Source organism: Somniosus microcephalus, chromosome 6 (genome assembly GCF_052327205.1).
Source record: "Somniosus microcephalus isolate GS21.2 chromosome 6, FLI_Smic_1.0, whole genome shotgun sequence".
In the NCBI taxonomy this organism is placed as follows: Eukaryota; Metazoa; Chordata; class Chondrichthyes; order Squaliformes; family Somniosidae; genus Somniosus; species Somniosus microcephalus.
The window spans coordinates 189859800-189880289 of NC_140992.1; the positions used below are offsets into that span (position 1 = coordinate 189859800).

Below are 20490 nucleotides of genomic sequence, written 5' to 3' on the forward strand. Positions count from 1 at the left end.
GTGTAAGCTGTTTAAGCCGGAGGCAAAGAAGCAGGCAGCTGGGATCCAACTCGAGGTTAGAAATCCTCAGCCTGCAGCGGGCGTGCACACACAGGCTGCACACGCAGGCGTAGTCGCGTGCGTCAAGGGAGGAGTCCCCCAGCACCTTGTTCAGACCACTCCCCCGCTCCTTTGGGATTCCGAGGAGGAGGAGCCCGAGCCAGATGGCCCCGGCCCCGCCCCCGACCCAGATTTTGAACCTGGAGGTGGAGACCCTCAGCCGGTGGCGGGAGATTACCGGTCCCCAGTTCAGGTTTGGGAGAGGAGGGACCAGATCCCCAGCCAGCGAGGAATGCGGTTCGAGCAAAAGGTCCGCTCACCAGGGTAGCCCCACCAGTAGCACTTCCTAGGAGGTCCCCTCAGACACCCCAGCCTAGGAAGGCATGGTCGCCGGCTCCCCAGTTTGAAAGGGCAACCTCCCAAGTTAAAGAGAAGTCGGAAGACAAAGGTCCCCAGCTAGCAGCTACAGACTGCAAGGGACCGGAAGTGCAGGTCAGTGCAGCCACGCCGCAGGGAGCAGCCTGCAACAGCCCAGGCAGGAATTAGGCTGGCCGCTCGGAGACGGGCGGCAGATGTATATAGTTTTAGTAGTTTAAGTTTATAGTGTTAAGTTTAGGGTGTTTAATTTAATTCTAATTAAGGTGATGGTTAGTTTTAAGTAAGCCGCCTCAGAGTATTGTCCATGTGAGTCGAGGTCGCGGGACCCGACCATACGTCACCCGAGCCAGCGAGTCTCTAGGGAACCTGGCTGTATGCTATTATGTCTATTGCAGGAAATTTTGGAATGTATGGAGGTGTAATCCTGCTCGCCCTGCTCGGGCTGAGCATCGGTAGGAGAGGGGACGTCGAGGACCACCACATCTTCGGGTGCTCGGGGAACAGGGCGCCGGTGGCGGTCGACGGTAGCGGCGTACGGGAGGCGGAGGAGACAACCGCTTACTTCCATGAGGGGACGTGGCCGGGGTGGCTGGGATCCAATTTGTCCCAGTACTCCAGCCAGACTGGGTTCACCTACGGGGAGGCCTCCCTCCTGTGCCCCAGGATACGGATCGTCACTCCCAGGATTAGCCAGATAGGGGCCGACATTTTAGATATTATGACCCCACCCTGGTGGGACGTTTTTGAAAATATAGAGGTCCCATCCTGGATCCGTATGGCATCCCACATCCTGGTGGTGTGTCAGTTAGGGATAGTTCTCTACCTGGTATGCATCCAGTGTAGGAGAAAGGGTCCCAGATTAGAGTTTAAAACTAAAAAGGTGTGGAAGGAACATTATGCCCGGGTGGACGAAGAGACACCCGTTTGAGTTTTGTGTCGCATCACTTAAACGTGATGGTCGTTGTTTGTTATTTTTAATAAAGATTGTCTCTTCGTTTCATTGTGTTATTTTAATAAAGATTGTGACTGTTTAATACTACAGAATAAAAATGTTGTAATGTACCAAGTGGTGCAGGGGTGTTGGACCCCCTCCACGCTTGGATTGTTTGTAACGAATCGTATTTGCCATCTGTAGATGCCTGTCGTACACCGCGTTTTCTCTAAGTACGGGGAATGTGGACTGAGGGATTATGGATAGGTAAATACAGGGGAAGGTTATTTGTGAGGGGTCAGAAATTTTGCTCACATTGGTAGGACACTTCAAGCAAGTTTCAGTATCCTAGGGGGGACTGAAGGATTCAAAAATTTCATACATCTATCCCCCTCCCCCCGAAGATTTATTTGGTTTTTAAAAGAAACCCTGGTCAGACTGAGTTTTAAAATCCAGGGCACAACAAAATGGCTGCGGTCAGACCTCGTGACCGAAAGCCTGTCAGTTTCAATTCGGATTTCAATTGCGCATTTCAATGTCTGCAGCAAGGAGATCACGAAACCAGACAAGACTTTTGCATAGGCATTGGGGACAAACCCAATTACAATCAGACCTACGCATAAAGGCCATCAAGGTGTTTGCTCAAACAATCAAAATAATCAGCGGGGCCATCGAGACTGGGCTGGCCCCCATCAAATAACCTGTTGGACAAAGGAGAGCAGTTGCAGAACCGGCAGAAACCGATTACCGACCATCCACGCCGATGGGCCAAGATCGATACCTTTTGTTTAATTCCAGCCCACTCAAATCAGACAAAAGAATGAGCTGATTAAGCATAGAGATAAGGGCTACTGAGAGGAGTATAAATATAGCCCCTCAGGAAGCCATGCTCTCTCTCGCCTCGCCTCCTGGGCCCTGCCTCGCCATCAACCAAGGAAGACCATCGAAAGAGAGCCCGTCCAGAGAGGTAGGATACCCTGTCAGAGACCTTTTAATTACTGGGGTATCTCTACCTGGACGGTGAAGTCTGTGCAACAGCGGGACCATGTGACATCGGCAGGCAACAGGGCAAAGGGGCAAGGCTTTTCTTTCAACATCTCAGACCGGTGAGCATTATACTTCTGACCCATCGCAAGATAATCTAGCTAAGTGTAGAGGGTGGGAGTTAAGGGGATTGCTGAAAATGTCATTTTAGCCATTTTCCCTCGATGTGCCGTTTCTCCTCCCCTGTTAAGTGTAAGTGTACTGCATTCATATCATCCTTTTGTATAGTATTGTTATCTTATTTTCTCTGTTAATAAATTTTGGTTTTCTTTGTACCAAACCACTGGTCTGCTCGTTTGTCTATATCGCTATCTGCCAATAAGTCCGGGGATCAGAACTAAGGGGTGAGCGATCCGAACCGCTCAGAGATAAGGCAGCCGGAGACATAACCCACTGGCCAAAGCAAGTAGCAAAACCCCCTACAAGCTGCCTTTTCCCTAAGCTCTGGAATTCCCTCCCTAAACCTCTATACCTCTCTTTCGTCCTTTAAGACGCTCCTTAAAACCTACCTCTTTGACCAACCTTTTGGTCATCTGCCCTAATTTCTTATGTGGCTCCGTGTCAATTTTTTGTCTTTTAACACTCCTATGAAGTGCCTTGGGACATTTTACTGCATTAAAGGCGCTATATAAATACAAGTTGTTGTTGATATTGCACCAAATCACCATGGCCTCTGTTTCTGAACCTGATGAGGGTGTTGTGCAAACTACTTTTGCAGCAGACAATGTTGCTTTAAACTGGTAAAACATTGCTGCTTTAAAAACAAACAAGAAGGGAGTGAAGTCAAAGGGGAGTGTGCTTTGCCTGTGTGGTCCCCAACAGGAGGCAGTGGTCTGGGCATACGTCCTGCCCTCCAACAGTGGTGGAGGTGTCTCGGTCCATCAGGCCACAGGTGAGGAAGGCTGGGGTTGTTAACGCAACAGTCCTAATGAAAGGGGATCGCAATTCGTGTTCTGGGCTGGCGCGTGCAGCGTCTCAGAGCCCGGCTCCCGTTGCTGTTGGTAATGGGGATAGAGCCCCGCCCCCAGTGATCACGAATTGACATCATTGGTTAGCAACGAGGAGACGCTCCAAATACAGGCCGGGGAGAGCGGGGCCGAGAGAGAAATACAGGCCAGGGAGAGCGGGGCCGAGAGAGAAATACAGGCCGGCCCGAGTGAAGGTAAGACGGGATGAAGTGGAAGGCAGAGCGGGGCGAGAAGCCCGGGCCTGTGCCCCGGCAGTCGCGCTCACTGTGCTTTGTGCTGGTCCTGTTAGACCGTCTCCCAGAGAGACCCGCAGCTGGGATACTGCACAGGGACCTGATTTCGCCATTTCCCACATCACCTTAATCCATAATATCCACCTCTACTTTATTACTAGTTCCTGTTGTATATTTTCAGCTGAGCCACTTATTATTTGTCTTTCTTTGTATCTTAACCAATGGTGATATAAACAGAAAATATACTAAGGATCTGTTGAATATAATACTTCTGCAGTGAACAGATCCAATTTAATAAATTCTGGGTTTTGTTGTTTGTGCAGCGTCTAGTGGGATCTACTTGTTGAATAAATATATTTATACGACACAAAGCTGGGTGGGCGTGTGTGCTGTGAGGAGGATGCAGTGAAACACCAGTATGATTTGGACAGGTTGGGTGATTGGGCAGATGCATGGCAGATGCAGTATAATGTGGATAAATGTGAGGTTATCCACTTTGGTGGCAAAAACAGGAAGGCAGATTATTATCTGAACGGCAATAGAGTGGGAGATGGGGAAGTGCAACGAGACCTGGGTGTCCTTGTGCACCAGTCGCTGAAGGTAAGCATGCAGGTGCAGCAGGTGGTTAAGAAGGCAAATGGTATGTTGGCCTTCATAGCGAGAGGGTTCGAGTACAGAAGCAAGGATGTCTTGCTGCAGTTGTACAAGGCCTTGGTGAGACCACTCCTTGAGTATTGTGTGCAGTTTTGGTCGCCTTATCTGAGGAAGGATGTTCTTGCCATGGAGGGAGTGCAGCAAAGATTGACCAGACTGATACCTGGGATGGCAGGAATGAGGTATGAGGAGAGATTGGGTCGATTGGGCTTATATTCGCTAGAGTTTAGAAGAATGAGAGGGGATCTCATTGAAACGTATAAAATTCTAACAGGACTAGACAGACTAGATGCAGGAAGGATGTTCCCGATGGCGGGGGAGTCTAGAACCAGGGGTCACAGTCTAAGGATAAGGGGTAAGCCATTTAGGACTGAGATGAGGAGGAATTTCTTCACCCAGAGAGTGGTGAACCTGTGGAATTCTTTACCACAGAAGGCAGTTGAGGCCAATTCATTAAATATATTCAAGAAGTAGTTAGATATATTTCTTAAGGCTAAAGGGATATGGGGAGAAGGCAGGGACAGGGTACTGAATTTGGATGATCAGACATGATCTCATTGAATGGCGGAGCTGGCTCGAGGGGCCGAATGGCCTACTCCTGCTCCTATCTTCTATGTTTAGGCCTAAGACTTGTATCCTGCATTTCTGATGCCATTAGATAAGCAACCAGAATGACCTTGCTGTTTTCTGGCATGAATCCAATTCTTTTTTCATAAACTCCTAATTTTGCAAATGTATTTTGTGATTAAAATTTTCTGCTAACCACCATACACTGCTTTTGTAATGTCTTTTGAACATGTTCAAGGCGATTGTCAATGCTTTATCCACTTCTGTATCTGCAGGTGGCAGTCATGCTTGTCCCAGTCTTCACCCTCAAGTTAAACCACAGAATTAACCCTCGAATGGTGACTGTGGGGAAATACGATGGCACACACCCCTGTCTGACCGCTGCTACCCAGGCTGGCAAGGTACTGCCACTTAAACTATTGTCACTAAGTGTGGGGCACTGAGTGAGTGTTTGAGATGGGGAGGGGTAAAGCCATGTAAAAATTTAAACACAAGTGTAAGGTGGGGGGGGGGCTTTTAACTGGTTTATGGTAATTTAGCTGGCCAGCAGCCTTTGCCTCTGAGCTCTGACCAATTCCAACCTTTTACCTGGTTTACGGTAATTCACCTGGCCAGCAGCCTTTTGCTGCTGCACTCTAAACCAATTTACAAACAGCGGTTTCGAATCACTACCCCTCCTTCAGTTCTGAGTGGAGGAACTTATAATTAATGATTTTAAAACGGACAAGTGGTTTGGATGAGAGAAAAATCAAGTTTTATTTACCTAAATAAACTACAATCAAAAGAATAAACTATACCACACGAACACAGTAATTACAGTAAAACTATATAACAGGGGGTTGCAGACGGCGAAAATGAAGGATAAAATGGCTCCAATGTTACTTAAACTATCTTAGCAATTACCCTCAAATCACCACCCCTAACTCCTGCTAGGTTGCCTTGCCGAGGAGTCCGAACACCCTGCTCACCTGTGGTCCAGCGAAGTAAAGAGAGTGATAGCTTCTCAGCAGCTATCTTTATACCTGGTGAGGTCCTGCCATTCTGCCCTGCAAAGGCTGTGTGCAAAATTCCCCGCCCAAAGGGTCCAATACACAAGAGAAAGCTGTGATTGGCTAACTCAGTGGTTAGACTGGGTTAATGTGTCTTCCGGAGCTTCCTGGGCTGAAACAAAAGGGAAATACAACTGCTCTATTGTCCAGTGCTGGGTGATTTAAAAACCCATTCAATTCTTAAACGGATCCCATTCAAGTCTCTTCTGCAGCTTAGATGTATCCACTCGATATACAAACAAATGCTAATAGCATTCAATTGCTTTGTAAACAAAGCATTGTCCTTTGTCTTCGGCCATGTGGTGACAGCCATTTTTATCCCTGGAAATTTAAAAGCACAACGCCCAGGGATTCTGTAATCAAAAAAATTAATCTTCAGAACTGTAAATTATTGCGAATTCTTACACAAGGATGACATTTTTATATTTGAGGAGTTTCTGGACAGGTAGCCAGTGTAGATCAGTGAGCACAGCGGTGATGGGTAAGAGTGCGCGATAGGAGAGTTTTGGATGAGCTGAAGTTTATTGAGGGTGAAGGATGGGAGGCTGGCTGGTAGAGCATTGGAATAGTCATGTTTGCAGGTGACAAGAGCATGGATGAAGGTTTCAGCAGCAGATGGGCTAAGGCAGGGCAGAGGCAGGCAATGTTATGGAGATGAAAGTAAGGTGGTCTTTGTGATGGAGAGGATATGTGGCTGGAAACTCCGCTCAGGGTCAAATATGGCGCCGAGGTTGCGAACAGTCTCGTTCAGCCTGAGATATTGGCCTGCGATGGGGATGGATGTACAGAGTTTATTATGGGGGCCAAAGATAATGGCCCGTAATTTCCGATAGGAGGCATCCGCACGCAGGAAGCCTCCTATCGGAAAAAAATCTACAAACTTACCTGATGGCACCCGGGGTCCGGACACTTCCGCTCCTGGGCCTCTCCAAACTCGAAATGCACAGGGCCCACGTATCCCAGGGGCGCATGCAGTTCGCAAGCGTCCCTGGGATCACGTGGGCCAGGCCAGCCAATAGCAGAAGGGATTCTCCCTTCATACTTTTGACAGATAGACCTGTCAAATATATGAATGGAGATCACCCCCAAAAACACAGTAAAACATTAAATAATTTTTTTTAAATCATGTTTTTAAAATGAGTTAAAATTACAATAAAATATTTTAAACAAAAATTTAATTTTATGAAAAAAATATTAAGATTTTTACGGGGCTAAAAAACTTTTTTAAAGTATTTTTTAAATTATAAATGAGTGAAAACATTTTTTAAACTTTTTTTTCAACTCTTATGCTGGTAAAAGCAGGCCTTATGCCTGCATTTACCAGGTGTAAGATTTCTAAGGGTTTTCAGCGGGCGGAGGTTCTGCAGAAAGCAGAACTCTTTCCCCCCCCGCAGAGGCCCTTCTCTAGGGCAGGCGTCCGATCTGTCGAGAGCTTTCTTGACAGATCGGATATGCCGGTTTTCAGCGCATGCACTTCGCATGCCTCAAACCAGCATTTCCGATGTCCCCACGGGTGTGTACACAGCCCGTAGGCATCAGAAAATATGGGCCAATAGCTTCAGTCTTACCAATGGCCAGCTGGAGGAAATTGCTGTTCAGCCATGACTGGATTTTGGACAAGCATTCTGACAACACGGGCAATGGCGGGTTCAAGAGAATGAGGAGAGTTAGAGCTGAGTGTTTTTGACTTGCATGTAGAAGCTGACCTCATGTCTTTGGATGATGTTGTCAAGGGGCAGCATGTGGATGAGGAGGGGGCGAAAGATAGATCATTGAAGGGCTCCAGAATTAACGGTGTGAGGGTGTGAAGTGAAACCATTGCTCGAGTTACTCTGGCTACGATCAGATAGGTATGAGTCCAACAAAGCAAAGGTAGACCCACTGAACTGGACAGCGGAGGAGAGGCATTGGAAGAGGATGGTACGGTTGACTGGGTTAAAGGTTACAGAGGTCAAAGAGGATAAGGAAGTTTAAACACCACAGTCACAGAGAATGTAATTTGTGGCTTTGGTTATGGCTGTTTCGGTGCTTTGGCAGGGACGGATGCCTGATTAGAGAGATTCAAATGGAGTTGCAGGAAAGAAGGACACAGATTTGGGAGGTGACATCACATTCAAGAACTTTGAAGAAAGAGAGATTGGAGATGTGGCAGTACTGAGGAAATGGAACTATTTACAATGTCAGCTAGCATGGGAGCCAGGAAGGGAAGCTCAGCAGTTTAATGGGAAGTGGGTCATGGGAGCAGGAGGTGAACATGAGTTCAGAGAGGCCATGCAGAGAAGTGGAAGAGAAACTGGACAAAGATGTGGATTCAGAAAAAGAGGGGAGCCACAGGGGAGATTTTGTTTGGTGTACACGGGGACGGGTGGAAGTAGCAGAGGCAGCTGAATGGATGGTCTCAATCTTAGTGCCAAAGAAGTCCGTGAGCATCTTCGCACGTGTTGGAGGTGAGGATACAGGGGACAGGGAAGAGGATTTTAAGTAGACGGTTGATAGTGTTCTCCAGAATTATCCTGGCCACACCATCACCATGGTGGGATAGGTGGTGGAAAGTATAGCCAGGTAGGGAGGCTTCATTAAGGCACAAGGTGTTGCCAAACATGAGCCAAGTTTCCATCAATGACAGACGTCAATGCAATTATCCACAACGAGGATCTGGATGGCAAGGATATGTGTTCACAAGTGAACAGACATTCTGGAGGGAAATGCAGAGAGGGTCACTGACAGAGTCCAACGGGCTACTGTTGGGCGGGGTGAGTGGGACGAAATAGAGGTTGGCAAGGTTAATCCCTAGCGGGTATGAAGGGTGGGAGGGTTGTTGACCGAGGAGAATGACGCAGTTGGGTTTGCTGCTCCTTAAGAGGCAGTGGTTGGTTCCTTGATGGGGTCCATCGGAGAATGCCAGGAGAGGCGCACAGCTGTAGGCCTATTTACGGGAGATTCAAGCCTGTAAAGGCGGCAGGAGAGTTGGAGGGAAGAGAAGTAATGATGGGTAGAGGTAGGGATTGGGAGGGCAAAAGTACCCAAGAGGGGAGAAATGAAAGGTAGCAGTCAAGACTAGGTCACAGGTAAGGGAGGGACAGGAGACGAGGGCTCTAGAGAAAGAAAATTGGGAGAAAAGTAATGGTCTTGGATCCGGAGTGGCAGGTAAAATGTGAGCACGAATGAAAACAGAGAATTTGCGATACATAGGCATGACAGAGATTAAAATAGACATCTCTTGATCATAAATAGAAAACCACTAGTCCCGGCGTCTTGTATCAGCGAGAGCACCAAGTGAGGGGCTGTAACTATCGCAAGGCACCGAGTGAGGATTGGTAACAATGGCAGGGCACTGAGTGAGGAGCTGTAACTATCGGGGAGGCACTGAGTGAGGAGATGCAACTGTCGGGCTGGGCACTGAGTGAGGAGCTGTAACTATCGCAGGGCACCGAGTGAGGAGCAGTAACTGTCGCAGGGCACCGAGTGAGGATTGGTAACTGTGGCAGGGCACCGAGTGAGGAGCTGTAACTATCGGGGAGGCACTGAGTGAGGAGCTGTAACTATCGCAAGGCACCGAGTGAGGATCTGTAACTGTCGCAGGGCACCGAGTGAGGATTGGTAACTATGGCAGGGCACTGAGTGAGGAGCTGTAACTATCGGGGAGGCACTGAGTGAGGAGCTGTAACTATCGCAGGGCACCGAGTGAGGATTGGTAACTATGGCAGGGCACTGAGTGAGGAGCTGTAACTATTGGGGAGGCACTGAGTGAGGAGATGCAACTGTCGGGCTGGGCACTGAGTGAGGAGCTGTAACTATCGCAAGGCACCGAGTGAGGATCTGTAACTGTCGCAGGGCACTGAGTGAGGAGCTGTAACTATCGCAGGGCATTGAGTGAGGAGCTGTAACTATCGCAGGGCACCGAGTGAGGAGCTGTAACTATCGCAGGGCACCGAGTGAGGAGCTGTAACTATCGCAGGGCACTGAGTGAGAAGCTGTAACTGTCGCAGGGCACCAAGTGAGGAGCTGTAACTGTCGCAGGGCACCGAGTGAGGAGCTGTAACTATCGCAGGGCATTGAGTGAGGAGCTGTAACTATCGCAGGGCACTGAGTGAGGAGCTGTGACTGTCGCAGGGCACCGAGTGAGGAGCTGTAACTATCGCAGGGCACTGAGTGAGGAGCTGTAACTATCGCAGGGCACCGAGTGAGGAGCTGTAACTATCGCAGGGCACCGAGTGAGGAGCTGTAACTATCGCAGGGCACCGAGTGAGGAGCTGTAACTATCACAGGGCACCGAGTGAGGAGCTGTGACTGTCGCAGGGCACCGAGTGAGGAGCTGTAACTATCGCAGGGCACTGAGTGAGGAGCTGTAACTATCACAGGGCACCGAGTGAGGAGCTGTGACTGTCGCAGGGCACCGAGTGAGGAGCTGTAACTATCGCAGGGCACCGAGTGAGGAGCTGTAACTGTCGCAGGGCACCGAGTGAGGAGCTGTAACTATCGCAGGGCACCGAGTGAGGAGCTGTAACTGTCGCAGGGCACCGAGTGAGGAGCTGTAACTGTCGCAGGGCACCGAGTGAGGAGCTGTAACTGTCGCAGGGCACCGAGTGAGGAGCTGTAACTATCGCAGGGCACCGAGTGAGGAGCTGTAACTATCGCAGGGCACCGAGTGAGGAGCTGTAACTATCGCAGGGCACGGAGTGAGGAGCTGTAACTATCGTGGAGGCACGGAGTGAGGAGCTGTAACTATCGCAGGGCACCGAGTGAGGAGCTGTAACTATCGGGGAGGCACCGAGTGAGGAGCTGTAACTGTCGCAGGGCACCGAGTGAGGAGCTGTGACTGTCGCAGGGCACCGAGTGAGGAGCTGTAACTATCGCAGGGCACCGAGTGAGGAGCTGTAACTATCGGGGAGGCACCGAGTGAGGAGCTGTAACTATCACAGGGCACCGAGTGAGGAGCTGTAACTATCGCAGGGCACTGAGTGAGGAGCTGTAACTATCACAGGGCACCGAGTGAGGAGCTGTAACTATCGCAGGGCACCGAGTGAGGAGCTGTAACTATCGCAGGGCACCGAGTGAGGAGCTGTAACTATCGGGGAGGCACAGAGTGAGGAGCTGTAACTATCGGGGAGGCACCGAGTGAGGAGCTGTAACTATCGGGGAGGCACGGAGTGAGGAGCTGTAACTATCGCAGGGCACCGAGTGAGGAGCTGTAACTATCGGGGAGGCACCGAGTGAGGAGCTGTAACTATCGGGGAGGCACCGAGTGAGGAGCTGTAACTATCGGGGAGGCACCGAGTGAGGAGCTGTAACTATTGCAGGGCACCGAGTGAGGAGCTGTAACTATCGGGGAGGCACCGAGTGAGGAGCTGTAACTATCGGGGAGGCACCGAGTGAGGAGCTGTAACTATCGGGGAGGCACCGAGTGAGGAGCTGTAACTATCGCAGGGCACCGAGTGAGGAGCTGTAACTATCGCAGGGCACTGAGTGAGGAGCTGTAACTATCGGGGAGGCACCGAGTGAGGAGCTGTAACTATCGGGGAGGCACCGAGTGAGGAGCTGTAACTATCGGGGAGGCACCGAGTGAGGAGCTGTAACTATTGCAGGGCACTGAGTGAGGAGCTATAACTATTGCAGGGCACGGAGTGAGGAGCTGTAACTATTGCAGGGCACCGAGTGAGGAGCTGTAACTATCGGGGAGGCACCGAGTGAGGAGCTGTAACTATCGGGGAGGCACCGAGTGAGGAGCTGTAACTATCGGGGAGGCACCGAGTGAGGAGCTGTAACTATTGCAGGGCATCGAGTGAGGAGCTGTAACTATCGCAGGGCACCGAGTGAGGAGCTGTAACTATCGGGGAGGCACCGAGTGAGGAGCTGTAACTATCGCAGGGCACCGAGTGAGGAGCTGGAACTATCGCAGGGCACCGAGTGAGGAGCTGGAACTATCGCAGGGCACCGAGTGAGGAGCTATTACTATCCAGGGCACCGAGTGAGGAGCTGTAACTGTCGCAGGGCACCGAGTGAGGAGCTATTACTATCCAGGGCACCGAGTGAGGAGCTGTAACTTTAGGGGAGGGGACAAAATGATGAGCGGTAACTATCAGCAAGGGGCTTTGGCTGATGTAAAATTGTCCAGGATATATGGCACAGAAACAGGCCATTTGGCGTTTATGCTCCGCTTGTGCCTCCTCCCATCTTTCCTCATCTAACTCTATCAGCATAACCCTCTATTCCCTTCTCCTCATATGCTTGTCCAGCCTCTCCTTAAATGCATCTATACTATTCGTCTCAACTACTTCCTGTGGTAGCGAGTTCCACATTCTCACCACTCTGAATAAAGAAGTTTCTTCTGAATTTCCTATTTGACTTCTTGGTGACTACCTTATATTGATGGCCTCAAGTTATGCTCTTCCCCACAAGTGGAAACACATTCTATCTACTCTATCAAAACCTTTCATAATTTTAAAGGCCTCAATTAGGTCACCCCTCAGCCTTCTCTTTTCAAGAGAAAAGAGACCCAGCCTGTTCATCATTTCCTGATAGGCATACCTTCGCATTTCTGGTATCATCCTTGTAAATCTTCTCTCCAGTGCCTCCACATCCTTTTTATAACATGGCGACCAGAATTGTATGCAGTACTCTAAGTGTGGTCTAACCAAGGTTTGATACAAGTTTAGCATAACTTCCCTACTTTTCAATTCTATCTCTGTAGAAAGAAACCCTAGTGCCTGGTTTGCTTTTTGTTATGGCCTTGCTAACCTGTGTCGCTAATTTTAGTGATTTGTGTATTTGTACTCTGAGATCCCTTTGTACCTCTACTCTACCCAGTCTCGCACCCTCCAAGCAATAAGTGATCTTCCTATCAAAATGTAAAACCTAACATTTATCTGTGTTGAACATAACTACCAATGAGGATACTGCGCCACTGTCGTTTTAAAAGTCTCTCTTTGTAATATGTGTGTGTGTTCAAAGCTGAATGTCTCATTTTTATTGTTGTTAAAACACAAGCTTGTTTTATTTTCCAATAATCAGAAAATAATTTCCAACAGTATCACTAGGTATTCGGGTTCACCTAGGTAGGTATCGGATGAATGCCTATTAAATAATCGAGTTCGACTTCAGGATAAACAATCAAGAAGTTCTTTAATGCAGGAACAGACGAAATACAGCAGGTAAGAGAGATGTATGCAGGAGAGCCGTGGAGTAGGTCTTTCCCCAGCGAGGACGCCACGAGGACTGAGTTCGCAGTCCCGTGGATAGCGTGATGATGTTATCACGCTCGGCTGCGTTTTCCCGCGCTTAGGTGGTCACGTGACCTGCGTCGTGATGTCGACGCGTTTGCCCGCGCTTGGGCGGTCACGTGACCTGCGTCGATAACGTCTGCGCGTTTACCCGGCACTGAGGCTGGCCGTTGCGGCCGAAGTCGCGAGAGCGGGAGGCCGAACTGGGCCGGCAGCCACTGCAGGAGCGGGAGGCCAAGCTGTGCCAGCGGCCGTCGCGGGAGTGGAAGGCCGAGCTGGGCCGGCTCGCATCTAGGTGAGTCACGTGATGCGCGACGTGACGTCAGTGTGTTCTTAAAGGGGCAACGGCCCGAACAGGTAAGTTATATACATACATAGTTAGGTTAAAGTGAATTAAGTACAGTATAAGTAAGGGACACTCGGTAGTACTGCCACATCACGACTTTAACAAGCAAATTAATTCTGTAACAGGCATAGGATTATATTATCATTCTTATTGTTCGCCCCCATCATGTGTGTTACAACACACACATTGAAGTGTGTGTGTGTGTGTCTGTGTGTGTCTTTCTTTCTTTCTTTCTTTCTTTCTTTCTTTCTCCTCGAACTGTGTCCTGCACTCCCACTCATGCGTCCATAATCGTGATGGCCCTCTCCTCATCAGGAATGAAAGGCCATAGCTTTAGTGACTTCCCTTCTGTCCACAAGCACTGCCCGTTGTGTGGCCGCCTTCTGCAAGTAGACATTTGTTGAAAAGAGGATTGTGAGAAAAGAAGTGTGCTGCCCAAGTGCTCAAGACACTAGCCACCTTGTGTAGATGTGTAATAAAGTAGCATTAAGGAACCTTGTGCTGGTATAGAACGTGGTGCTTGTTATAGTACTTGCTACATTTACTGGGCAACACAGTCAATACTTTGATTATAGATACACTACATATTGCCATGGGAAAACATAAAAGTGCCTAAGCACTTAGAAAAAGGAACAATTGGCAAGGTTCACTGTATTCTGCTTCTGTGTCTGCCAAATTTACAGTGAGCAGAAGTAAATAAACTTTGCAAGACAGACTACAAAATGTCTTCCTCACCAGCTCCCAGGTCTGGGCCTCATAGAATGATGCAGCACAGAAGGAGGCCCACCGTGCCTGTGCTGGCTCTTTGGTAGAGCTATCAAATTAATCCCAACCCCTGCTCTTTCCCATAGCCTTGTAAAAAAATTTCCCTTCAAGTATTTATCCAATTCTCTTTTGAATTGCTATTGAATCTGCTTCCACCACCTTTCAGGCAGTTTATTCCAGATCACAACAACTCGCTGTGTAAAAAAAAATGTTTCCTCATCGCTTCTGGTTCTTTTGCCAATCACCTTAAATCTGTGTTACTGACCCTCCTCCTACTGGAACCAGTTTATCCTTATTTACTCATTCAAAACCATTCATGATTTTGAACACCTCTATCAAACCTCCTTTTAACCTTCTCTGCTCTATGGAGAACAACCCCAGCTTCTCCAATCTCCACATAACTGAAGTCCCTCATCCCTGGTACCATTTTTGTAACTCTCTTCTGCACCCTCTCCAAGGCCTTGACATCCTTCCTAAAATGCCCAGATTTGAACACAATACTCCAGCAGAGGCCTCACCAGTGCTACAAAGTTTTAACATAACTTCATTGCTTTTGTACTCTGTTCCTCTTTTAATAATATGCTTTTTAAAAGCCACCTTCCAAGGTCTGTGTACATACACCCCCAGGTGTGTCTGTTCCAGCACCCGCTATAAAATTGTTCCATTTAGTTCATATTGCCTCTCATTCTTCCTACCAAAACATATCACTTCACACTTCTCTGCGTTAAATTTCATCTGCCATGCGTCTGCCCATTTTACTAGTATATGTCCCCCTGAAGTCTGTTACTATCCTCATTGTTTACTACATTTCCGAGTTTCGTATCATCTGCAAACTTTGAAATTGTGCCCTGTATACCCAAGTCCAGGGCATTAATATATATCAAAAAGAGCAGTGATCCTAATACCGTCCCCTGGGGACCACCACTTCCCTCCAGTCTGGAAAAACAACTGTTCACCACTACTCACTGCTTTCTGTCCCTTGGGCAATTTTGTATCCGTGCTGCCACTGTCCCTTTTAATCTTGTTCTTGCTCAGGCCAACATCCCCAGCATCGAAGCTTTGACCACGCTCGATCAGCTCCGATGGATGGGTCACATTGTCCGCATGTCCGATACGAGACTTCCAAAACAAGCACTTTACTCGGAGCTCCGGCACGGCAAGAGAGCCCCAGGTGGGCAGAGGAAACGCTTCGACGACACCCTCAAAGCCTCCTTGAAAAAGTGCAACACCCCCACCAACACTTGGGAATCCCTGGCCCAAGACCGCACAAAGTGGAGGAGAAGCATCTGGGAAGGTGCCGAACACCTCGAGTCTCTTCGCCGGGAGCAAGCAGAAGCCAACTGCAGGGAGCGCACATCAACCCAAGCACCCCACCCACCCGCCCCTTCAGCCATCGTCTGCCCCACCCGTGACAGAGACTGTAGGTCCTGTATTGGACTCATCAGTCACCTGTGAACTCATTTTTAATGTGGAAGCAAGTCATCCTCGGTTTCGAGGGACTGCCTAAGAAGGAGAAGAAGAATCCCATGGGCTTTAATTTTGCTAAAAAGTCTATTATGTGGTACTCTGTCAAACCCCTTTTAAAAGTCCATATACACATCAACCACACTACCCTAATTGACGCTCTTCGTTACTTCATCAAAGAACTTGATCAAGTTAGTCAAACACGATTTGACTTTAACAAATCAATGCTGACTTTCATTTACTAGACTGTACTTTTCAAAATGCTAATTAATTTTGTCCTGATTTATTAATTATTAATTATTGTCTCTAAAAGTTTCCCCACCACCAACGTTGGGCTGACTGGCCAGTAGTTGCCAGGTTTATCCCTCTCCCCCTTTTTAAGCAGGGTGTAAGATTTGCAATCCTCCAGTCCTCTGGCACCACCTTCATATCCAAGGAGGATTGGATGATTGTGACCAGAGCAGGTCTGGAGGTCCCACACAGGTCGCTCACTGGCTTTTCAGTGCACGAAACCGCGCATATGTGGAAATTTGACTGACCCACGCAGCCAGTTAAAGGGACTGCGTACTCCCAAAAAAATTAGAGGGAACATTGGACCAGAGCCTCTGCAATTTCCACCCTTCCCTCAGTAAGCTAGGACGCATCCCATCCGGACTGGGTGACTTTTCTACTTTGACGACTGCCAACCTTTTAAGTACATCCTTTTTATCTATTTTTATTATCCTATCCAGCGTTGCTACTGCCTCCTCCTTTACTGCTACATTGGCAGCATCCTCTTCCCTAGAGAAGACAGATACAAAGTGCTCAATTAGTACCTCAGCCATGCCCTCTGCCTCCACAAGATCATGTCCTTTTTGGTCCCTAATCGGCCCCACTCTTACTTTGACTAGCCTTTCACTATTTGTGTTTATAAAAGGCTTTTCGATTCCATTTTATGTTGGCCACTAATCCTCATACCTATTGGTGTGGTTTCCCCCAAAACTGCTTCATGAGTTTTGCTGTTTTGCCATGATAAATCACCAGTCCTAGACACTTGCATTTGGTGATACTCATGTTGCTGGCCATGACACTCTGTTCATAGCACTTGTATCAAGCTTTTTTTTTGTCTTCTAACACTCCTGTGACGCGCCTTGGGACGTTTTACTACGTTAAAGGCGCTATATAAATGTTTTTATTTGCACATTAAAAAAAATTAAATCATAATTGGAATTATGATTTTAGTTCCCTTGGTAACTGCAGTGATTGTGTATGAAATACATTAGTGATGCAGATTGCGTACAGTCAGTTGTGCAGCGGTCTTTGGGAGCAAATTTGAAAAATATTTCACACACGTTCATATTTCTGTTATACTGTAAGAAATCATAATAATGGTTATCCAGGAAACAAGTGTTAATTTTATTTTAATATTTTGAACATTTGAGATGGCTCAGCTGCTTTCTACTGTGACATTGGAGAAATTTTAGTGACATCCTATATTTCATGAGAAAATAATTTCTTGTGCTTTAAGCAGTTCCATGGTATTTGATTCACTGAACAGTAACTGTTGATATGTTTGATTTAGGTTTTCATCCATAACCCCCATATCCGTAGCCAGCGCTTTGCCTCCAACCGCTTATTGCAATGTGGCCTGGATTGCGATACCTCCCTCCTGAACATAAACCAGAGTGTCAGCTGTCTAACTGCAGGAATACTAAACCCCAGGCTTGGCTATGACATGCTGCTTGTAGGCACACAGACTAACCTGTTGGCCTATGATGTACATAACAACTCTGATGTCTTCTACAAAGAGGTAAGGTTTTAATTCATCACATTAACTGTCAGGGAGTGTATGCTACCAGGTTTAGGAAAAAAACCCTGTTTAAAGTTTCTGGACCTGTATTTTAGACAGGAAAATCTTTCCAGGACATTAGATTACATTGACCCAATTCTTGCCACTGGATGGTGTTGTAACATTGTGCATTCAAAAGAAAAGCTTTGCACTGTAGTTTTCCCTGATTCCAGCCACTGTTCCTGATATGTGAAAATTGAAAACTGATCGTAACTCTACCACCAAAAGTGTTTATAAAAAAAAAAAAAAAAAAAAATTTAACTCATGAATTTTGTGCTTCTCAATGTCTGTGCTGCACAATGGACTACTTTTTTTCCAGTGCTGGTGGTACATTTTCTTGGTTCCCTGGGAGTACCAGAGCCACCTATGTTCTGGGGTGGATGCTGGATACTTTTTCAATTTAAGATCTCCTCCTCCTTGGCCCATCCCCCAGTGACAACTCATAACTGCTCTCTTAAACTCAACTGTTTCTCTCCCTCTACTTTTTTGATCACTCAGCCAAGTCAAGTTTTCTTCCAAGTTCTTCATCCCCCTCTGCTCCATCACTGCTTGAGGTATAAAGAGGGGTACCGTGGTCAAATGCAGATCCAAGGTGTGACCACCTGATTGTTGGGCCTGAACTGATTGTGATGCTTTAGTAAGCTGTCGAACTGCAGATTAAGATCCCAGCATGGATTAAACTGTCAGTTCATTACTGTGGTTAGTTTCAGTATGAAGCTGTGAGTAAAGGGCACAACCGAGACCACTGAAAAGTCATACGCTTTTCTCTATTGCCATTATGAAAAATATGCAGGTGCAACCCAAGATTCACCATTTACCATGGCCTCTGAGACCCAAAACTGGACCCACTGCATTACCATCTCTTTTCTCTTTAACCTTCACATCTGCAAGATTTGCTGCATATCCACAAATCTTAATTCTATCAATTTCCATCACATTCCTTCATTGCTCAGTTCTGTCTGCCCAATAGACAATTAAAAAAAAAAAAAAACGTTTTTTGGGTCCTCCCATCTCTGAACTCCAGTAAGACCTTTGCTCTTGATGGTATCTCTCTCATTATCCTTAAGGTATGTGCTCTACATATCTCTCTGTCCTATCCCATCTCTTGAAGCTGCCTTAGTCCTAGTTTACTGCTCCTTCAAATTGGAAATTTACACATGTCTATCACATCCCTAAGAAAAAGGATATCTCCTACTCTTAAACTTAATTGTCTTTTCTAAACTTGTAAACTATCCATCACCTTGGAAGTTCTGACATAAACTACGATAACCAGTATGGTTTTTATCAGTATGACTGTTTCACTGGTGATCTTATGTCTGTGTTGTGTGGTTCTGCAACTCTGCTCTTGAAAACTTTTTTGTTCTATTGTTGCCAGACTGTCGATTTTAAAACATTTGGCTAAATTTGGCACCATGCACTTCTAAATGAGTTATCAAATCTATGTTCATGGCTATGTAATTTTCTCTGAAAATGCTTCAACTGTTTAGTTGTTGATAGTTCACTTTGACTTTTTTCACAATTTGGGGTTCCTGACTCCCATTCTGTTCTTTCTTCAAATCGGTGACTACCTTCACTCCTGTTTCAATCCCATCCACCCTTGTGCTGATGATTCCACTGTACATTTGTCAGCCTCCTTCAGATCACGTGCCCTCAGTGCTCACAGTCTCCAGTGCAACGGCTGAATCATTACATTTTGATCCTTCGGGCTGTTCAATGGGACAATGAAGACCAGGTTTCTTCAATTCTTCAAAGACAGACTCTTGAAAGTCATAACAAAAGCTACCACCAATTAATTTTGATGACTTTGCCCTATCTCTTATTTCACCTTGGACATCAATGTTTTCTAGCCTCACTATCTTCTCTGACCTTAAATGGAAATTCCACATCTTCTCCATTGGTAAAGCTTTGTATCCTCATTCATTGGCAAAAGCTTGTTTTCTTTATAAAGTGCCAGTCTATCCAAGACTCAAATATTACTCCCTTATCTGGAAAGTTTGTTCTAGGACACTGACACTGTGGACAGGATACTTGTAAAAGGTTGCCTCTCTCACCCCAAACCTCTTGCATACACCATTGCAAGCCTTGTCTTTATTTCATTTGACACTATTATGGTCACTCGTCCTCTGATTTTTCTTCTCTTCCTCCTTTTAAGCTCCAAATATGTGATTTGCATGCTGCTCTTTTTCACTGTGTTGAGATCAGAATTCCCTATCTTATGCATTCCCTGGCTCTCAGGAATCAACAGCTGACTCCTTTAGTCTTTCCTTCTACAATATGCAGTCTTTAAACACCAAGCTTACTGTCATGCAACTTACACTGATTTACCTTATCTCCACTTTTACTCTTTTAAGTCTTTGAACCTACCATTTTGTGATAACTATGGCTCACGTCTACCAGGTTCCAACTGTTTGGAACTCCTTTTGGCTATACCCTTGCTCCAGCTAAAGAAAGGAGAATTTCATCTCCTATGCGCTGGATTGGAACTCAGTACATACAGCTGAAACAAGTATGCTAACCCACTAAACCACTTGGCCTTTCTACGATATAATGCATTTCAATAGAAAAGTCTTTGGTTCACTGTTGCATAGAATTCCTAATCTAAGCAGAATATGAATGCAAAATTCTGATCCTAGTATAAAATGCCCTCCAATTATTATGCTCAGTGTTCTAAATATAGACAATTCACTGGAGACAGATTTAGAAGTGTAATTACTTTGGTGTAAAATATTTTTACGTTATAATAATTTAGATGGAATTGTTGAATAATTAAAGAAGTTAATTTTACTGGCTAGTCGCATAAATTCCTCAGTGCTTTAGAGGGAATGAGATGTCTGTACACTTATTGATGTCTGTACTCTGTTTAATTAAACATTCACTCCCTCCACCACCGGCGTACCGTGGCTGCAGTGTGTACCATCTACAAGATGCACTGCAGCAACTCGCCAAGGCTGCTTCAGCAGCACCTCCCAAACCCGCGACCTCTTCCACCTAGAAGGACAAGGGC

General features: G+C 46.8%; 1 protein-coding gene across 4 annotated transcripts in view; it reads left to right on the forward strand.

The window, feature by feature from the left end:
- The first annotated feature begins 3185 nt into the window (after positions 1 to 3185).
- The window catches only part of bbs2 (Bardet-Biedl syndrome 2), a 73241-nt gene continuing 55936 nt past the window's right edge, over positions 3186 to 20490 (forward strand). For 2 of the 4 annotated variants that reach the window (XM_085991049.1, XM_085991050.1), the window contains exons 1-3: positions 3350 to 3554; positions 5090 to 5215; positions 17220 to 17447. In XM_085991049.1, coding sequence (XP_085847175.1) covers positions 5099 to 5215; positions 17220 to 17447 — 345 coding nt within the window. In that variant the 5' untranslated portion in view covers positions 3350 to 3554; positions 5090 to 5098. Of the gene's footprint in view, positions 3285 to 3343; positions 3555 to 5089; positions 5216 to 17219; positions 17448 to 20490 lie in introns of those variants that run through there. The other 2 variants (XM_085991052.1, XM_085991051.1) reach the window with 2 other exon arrangements.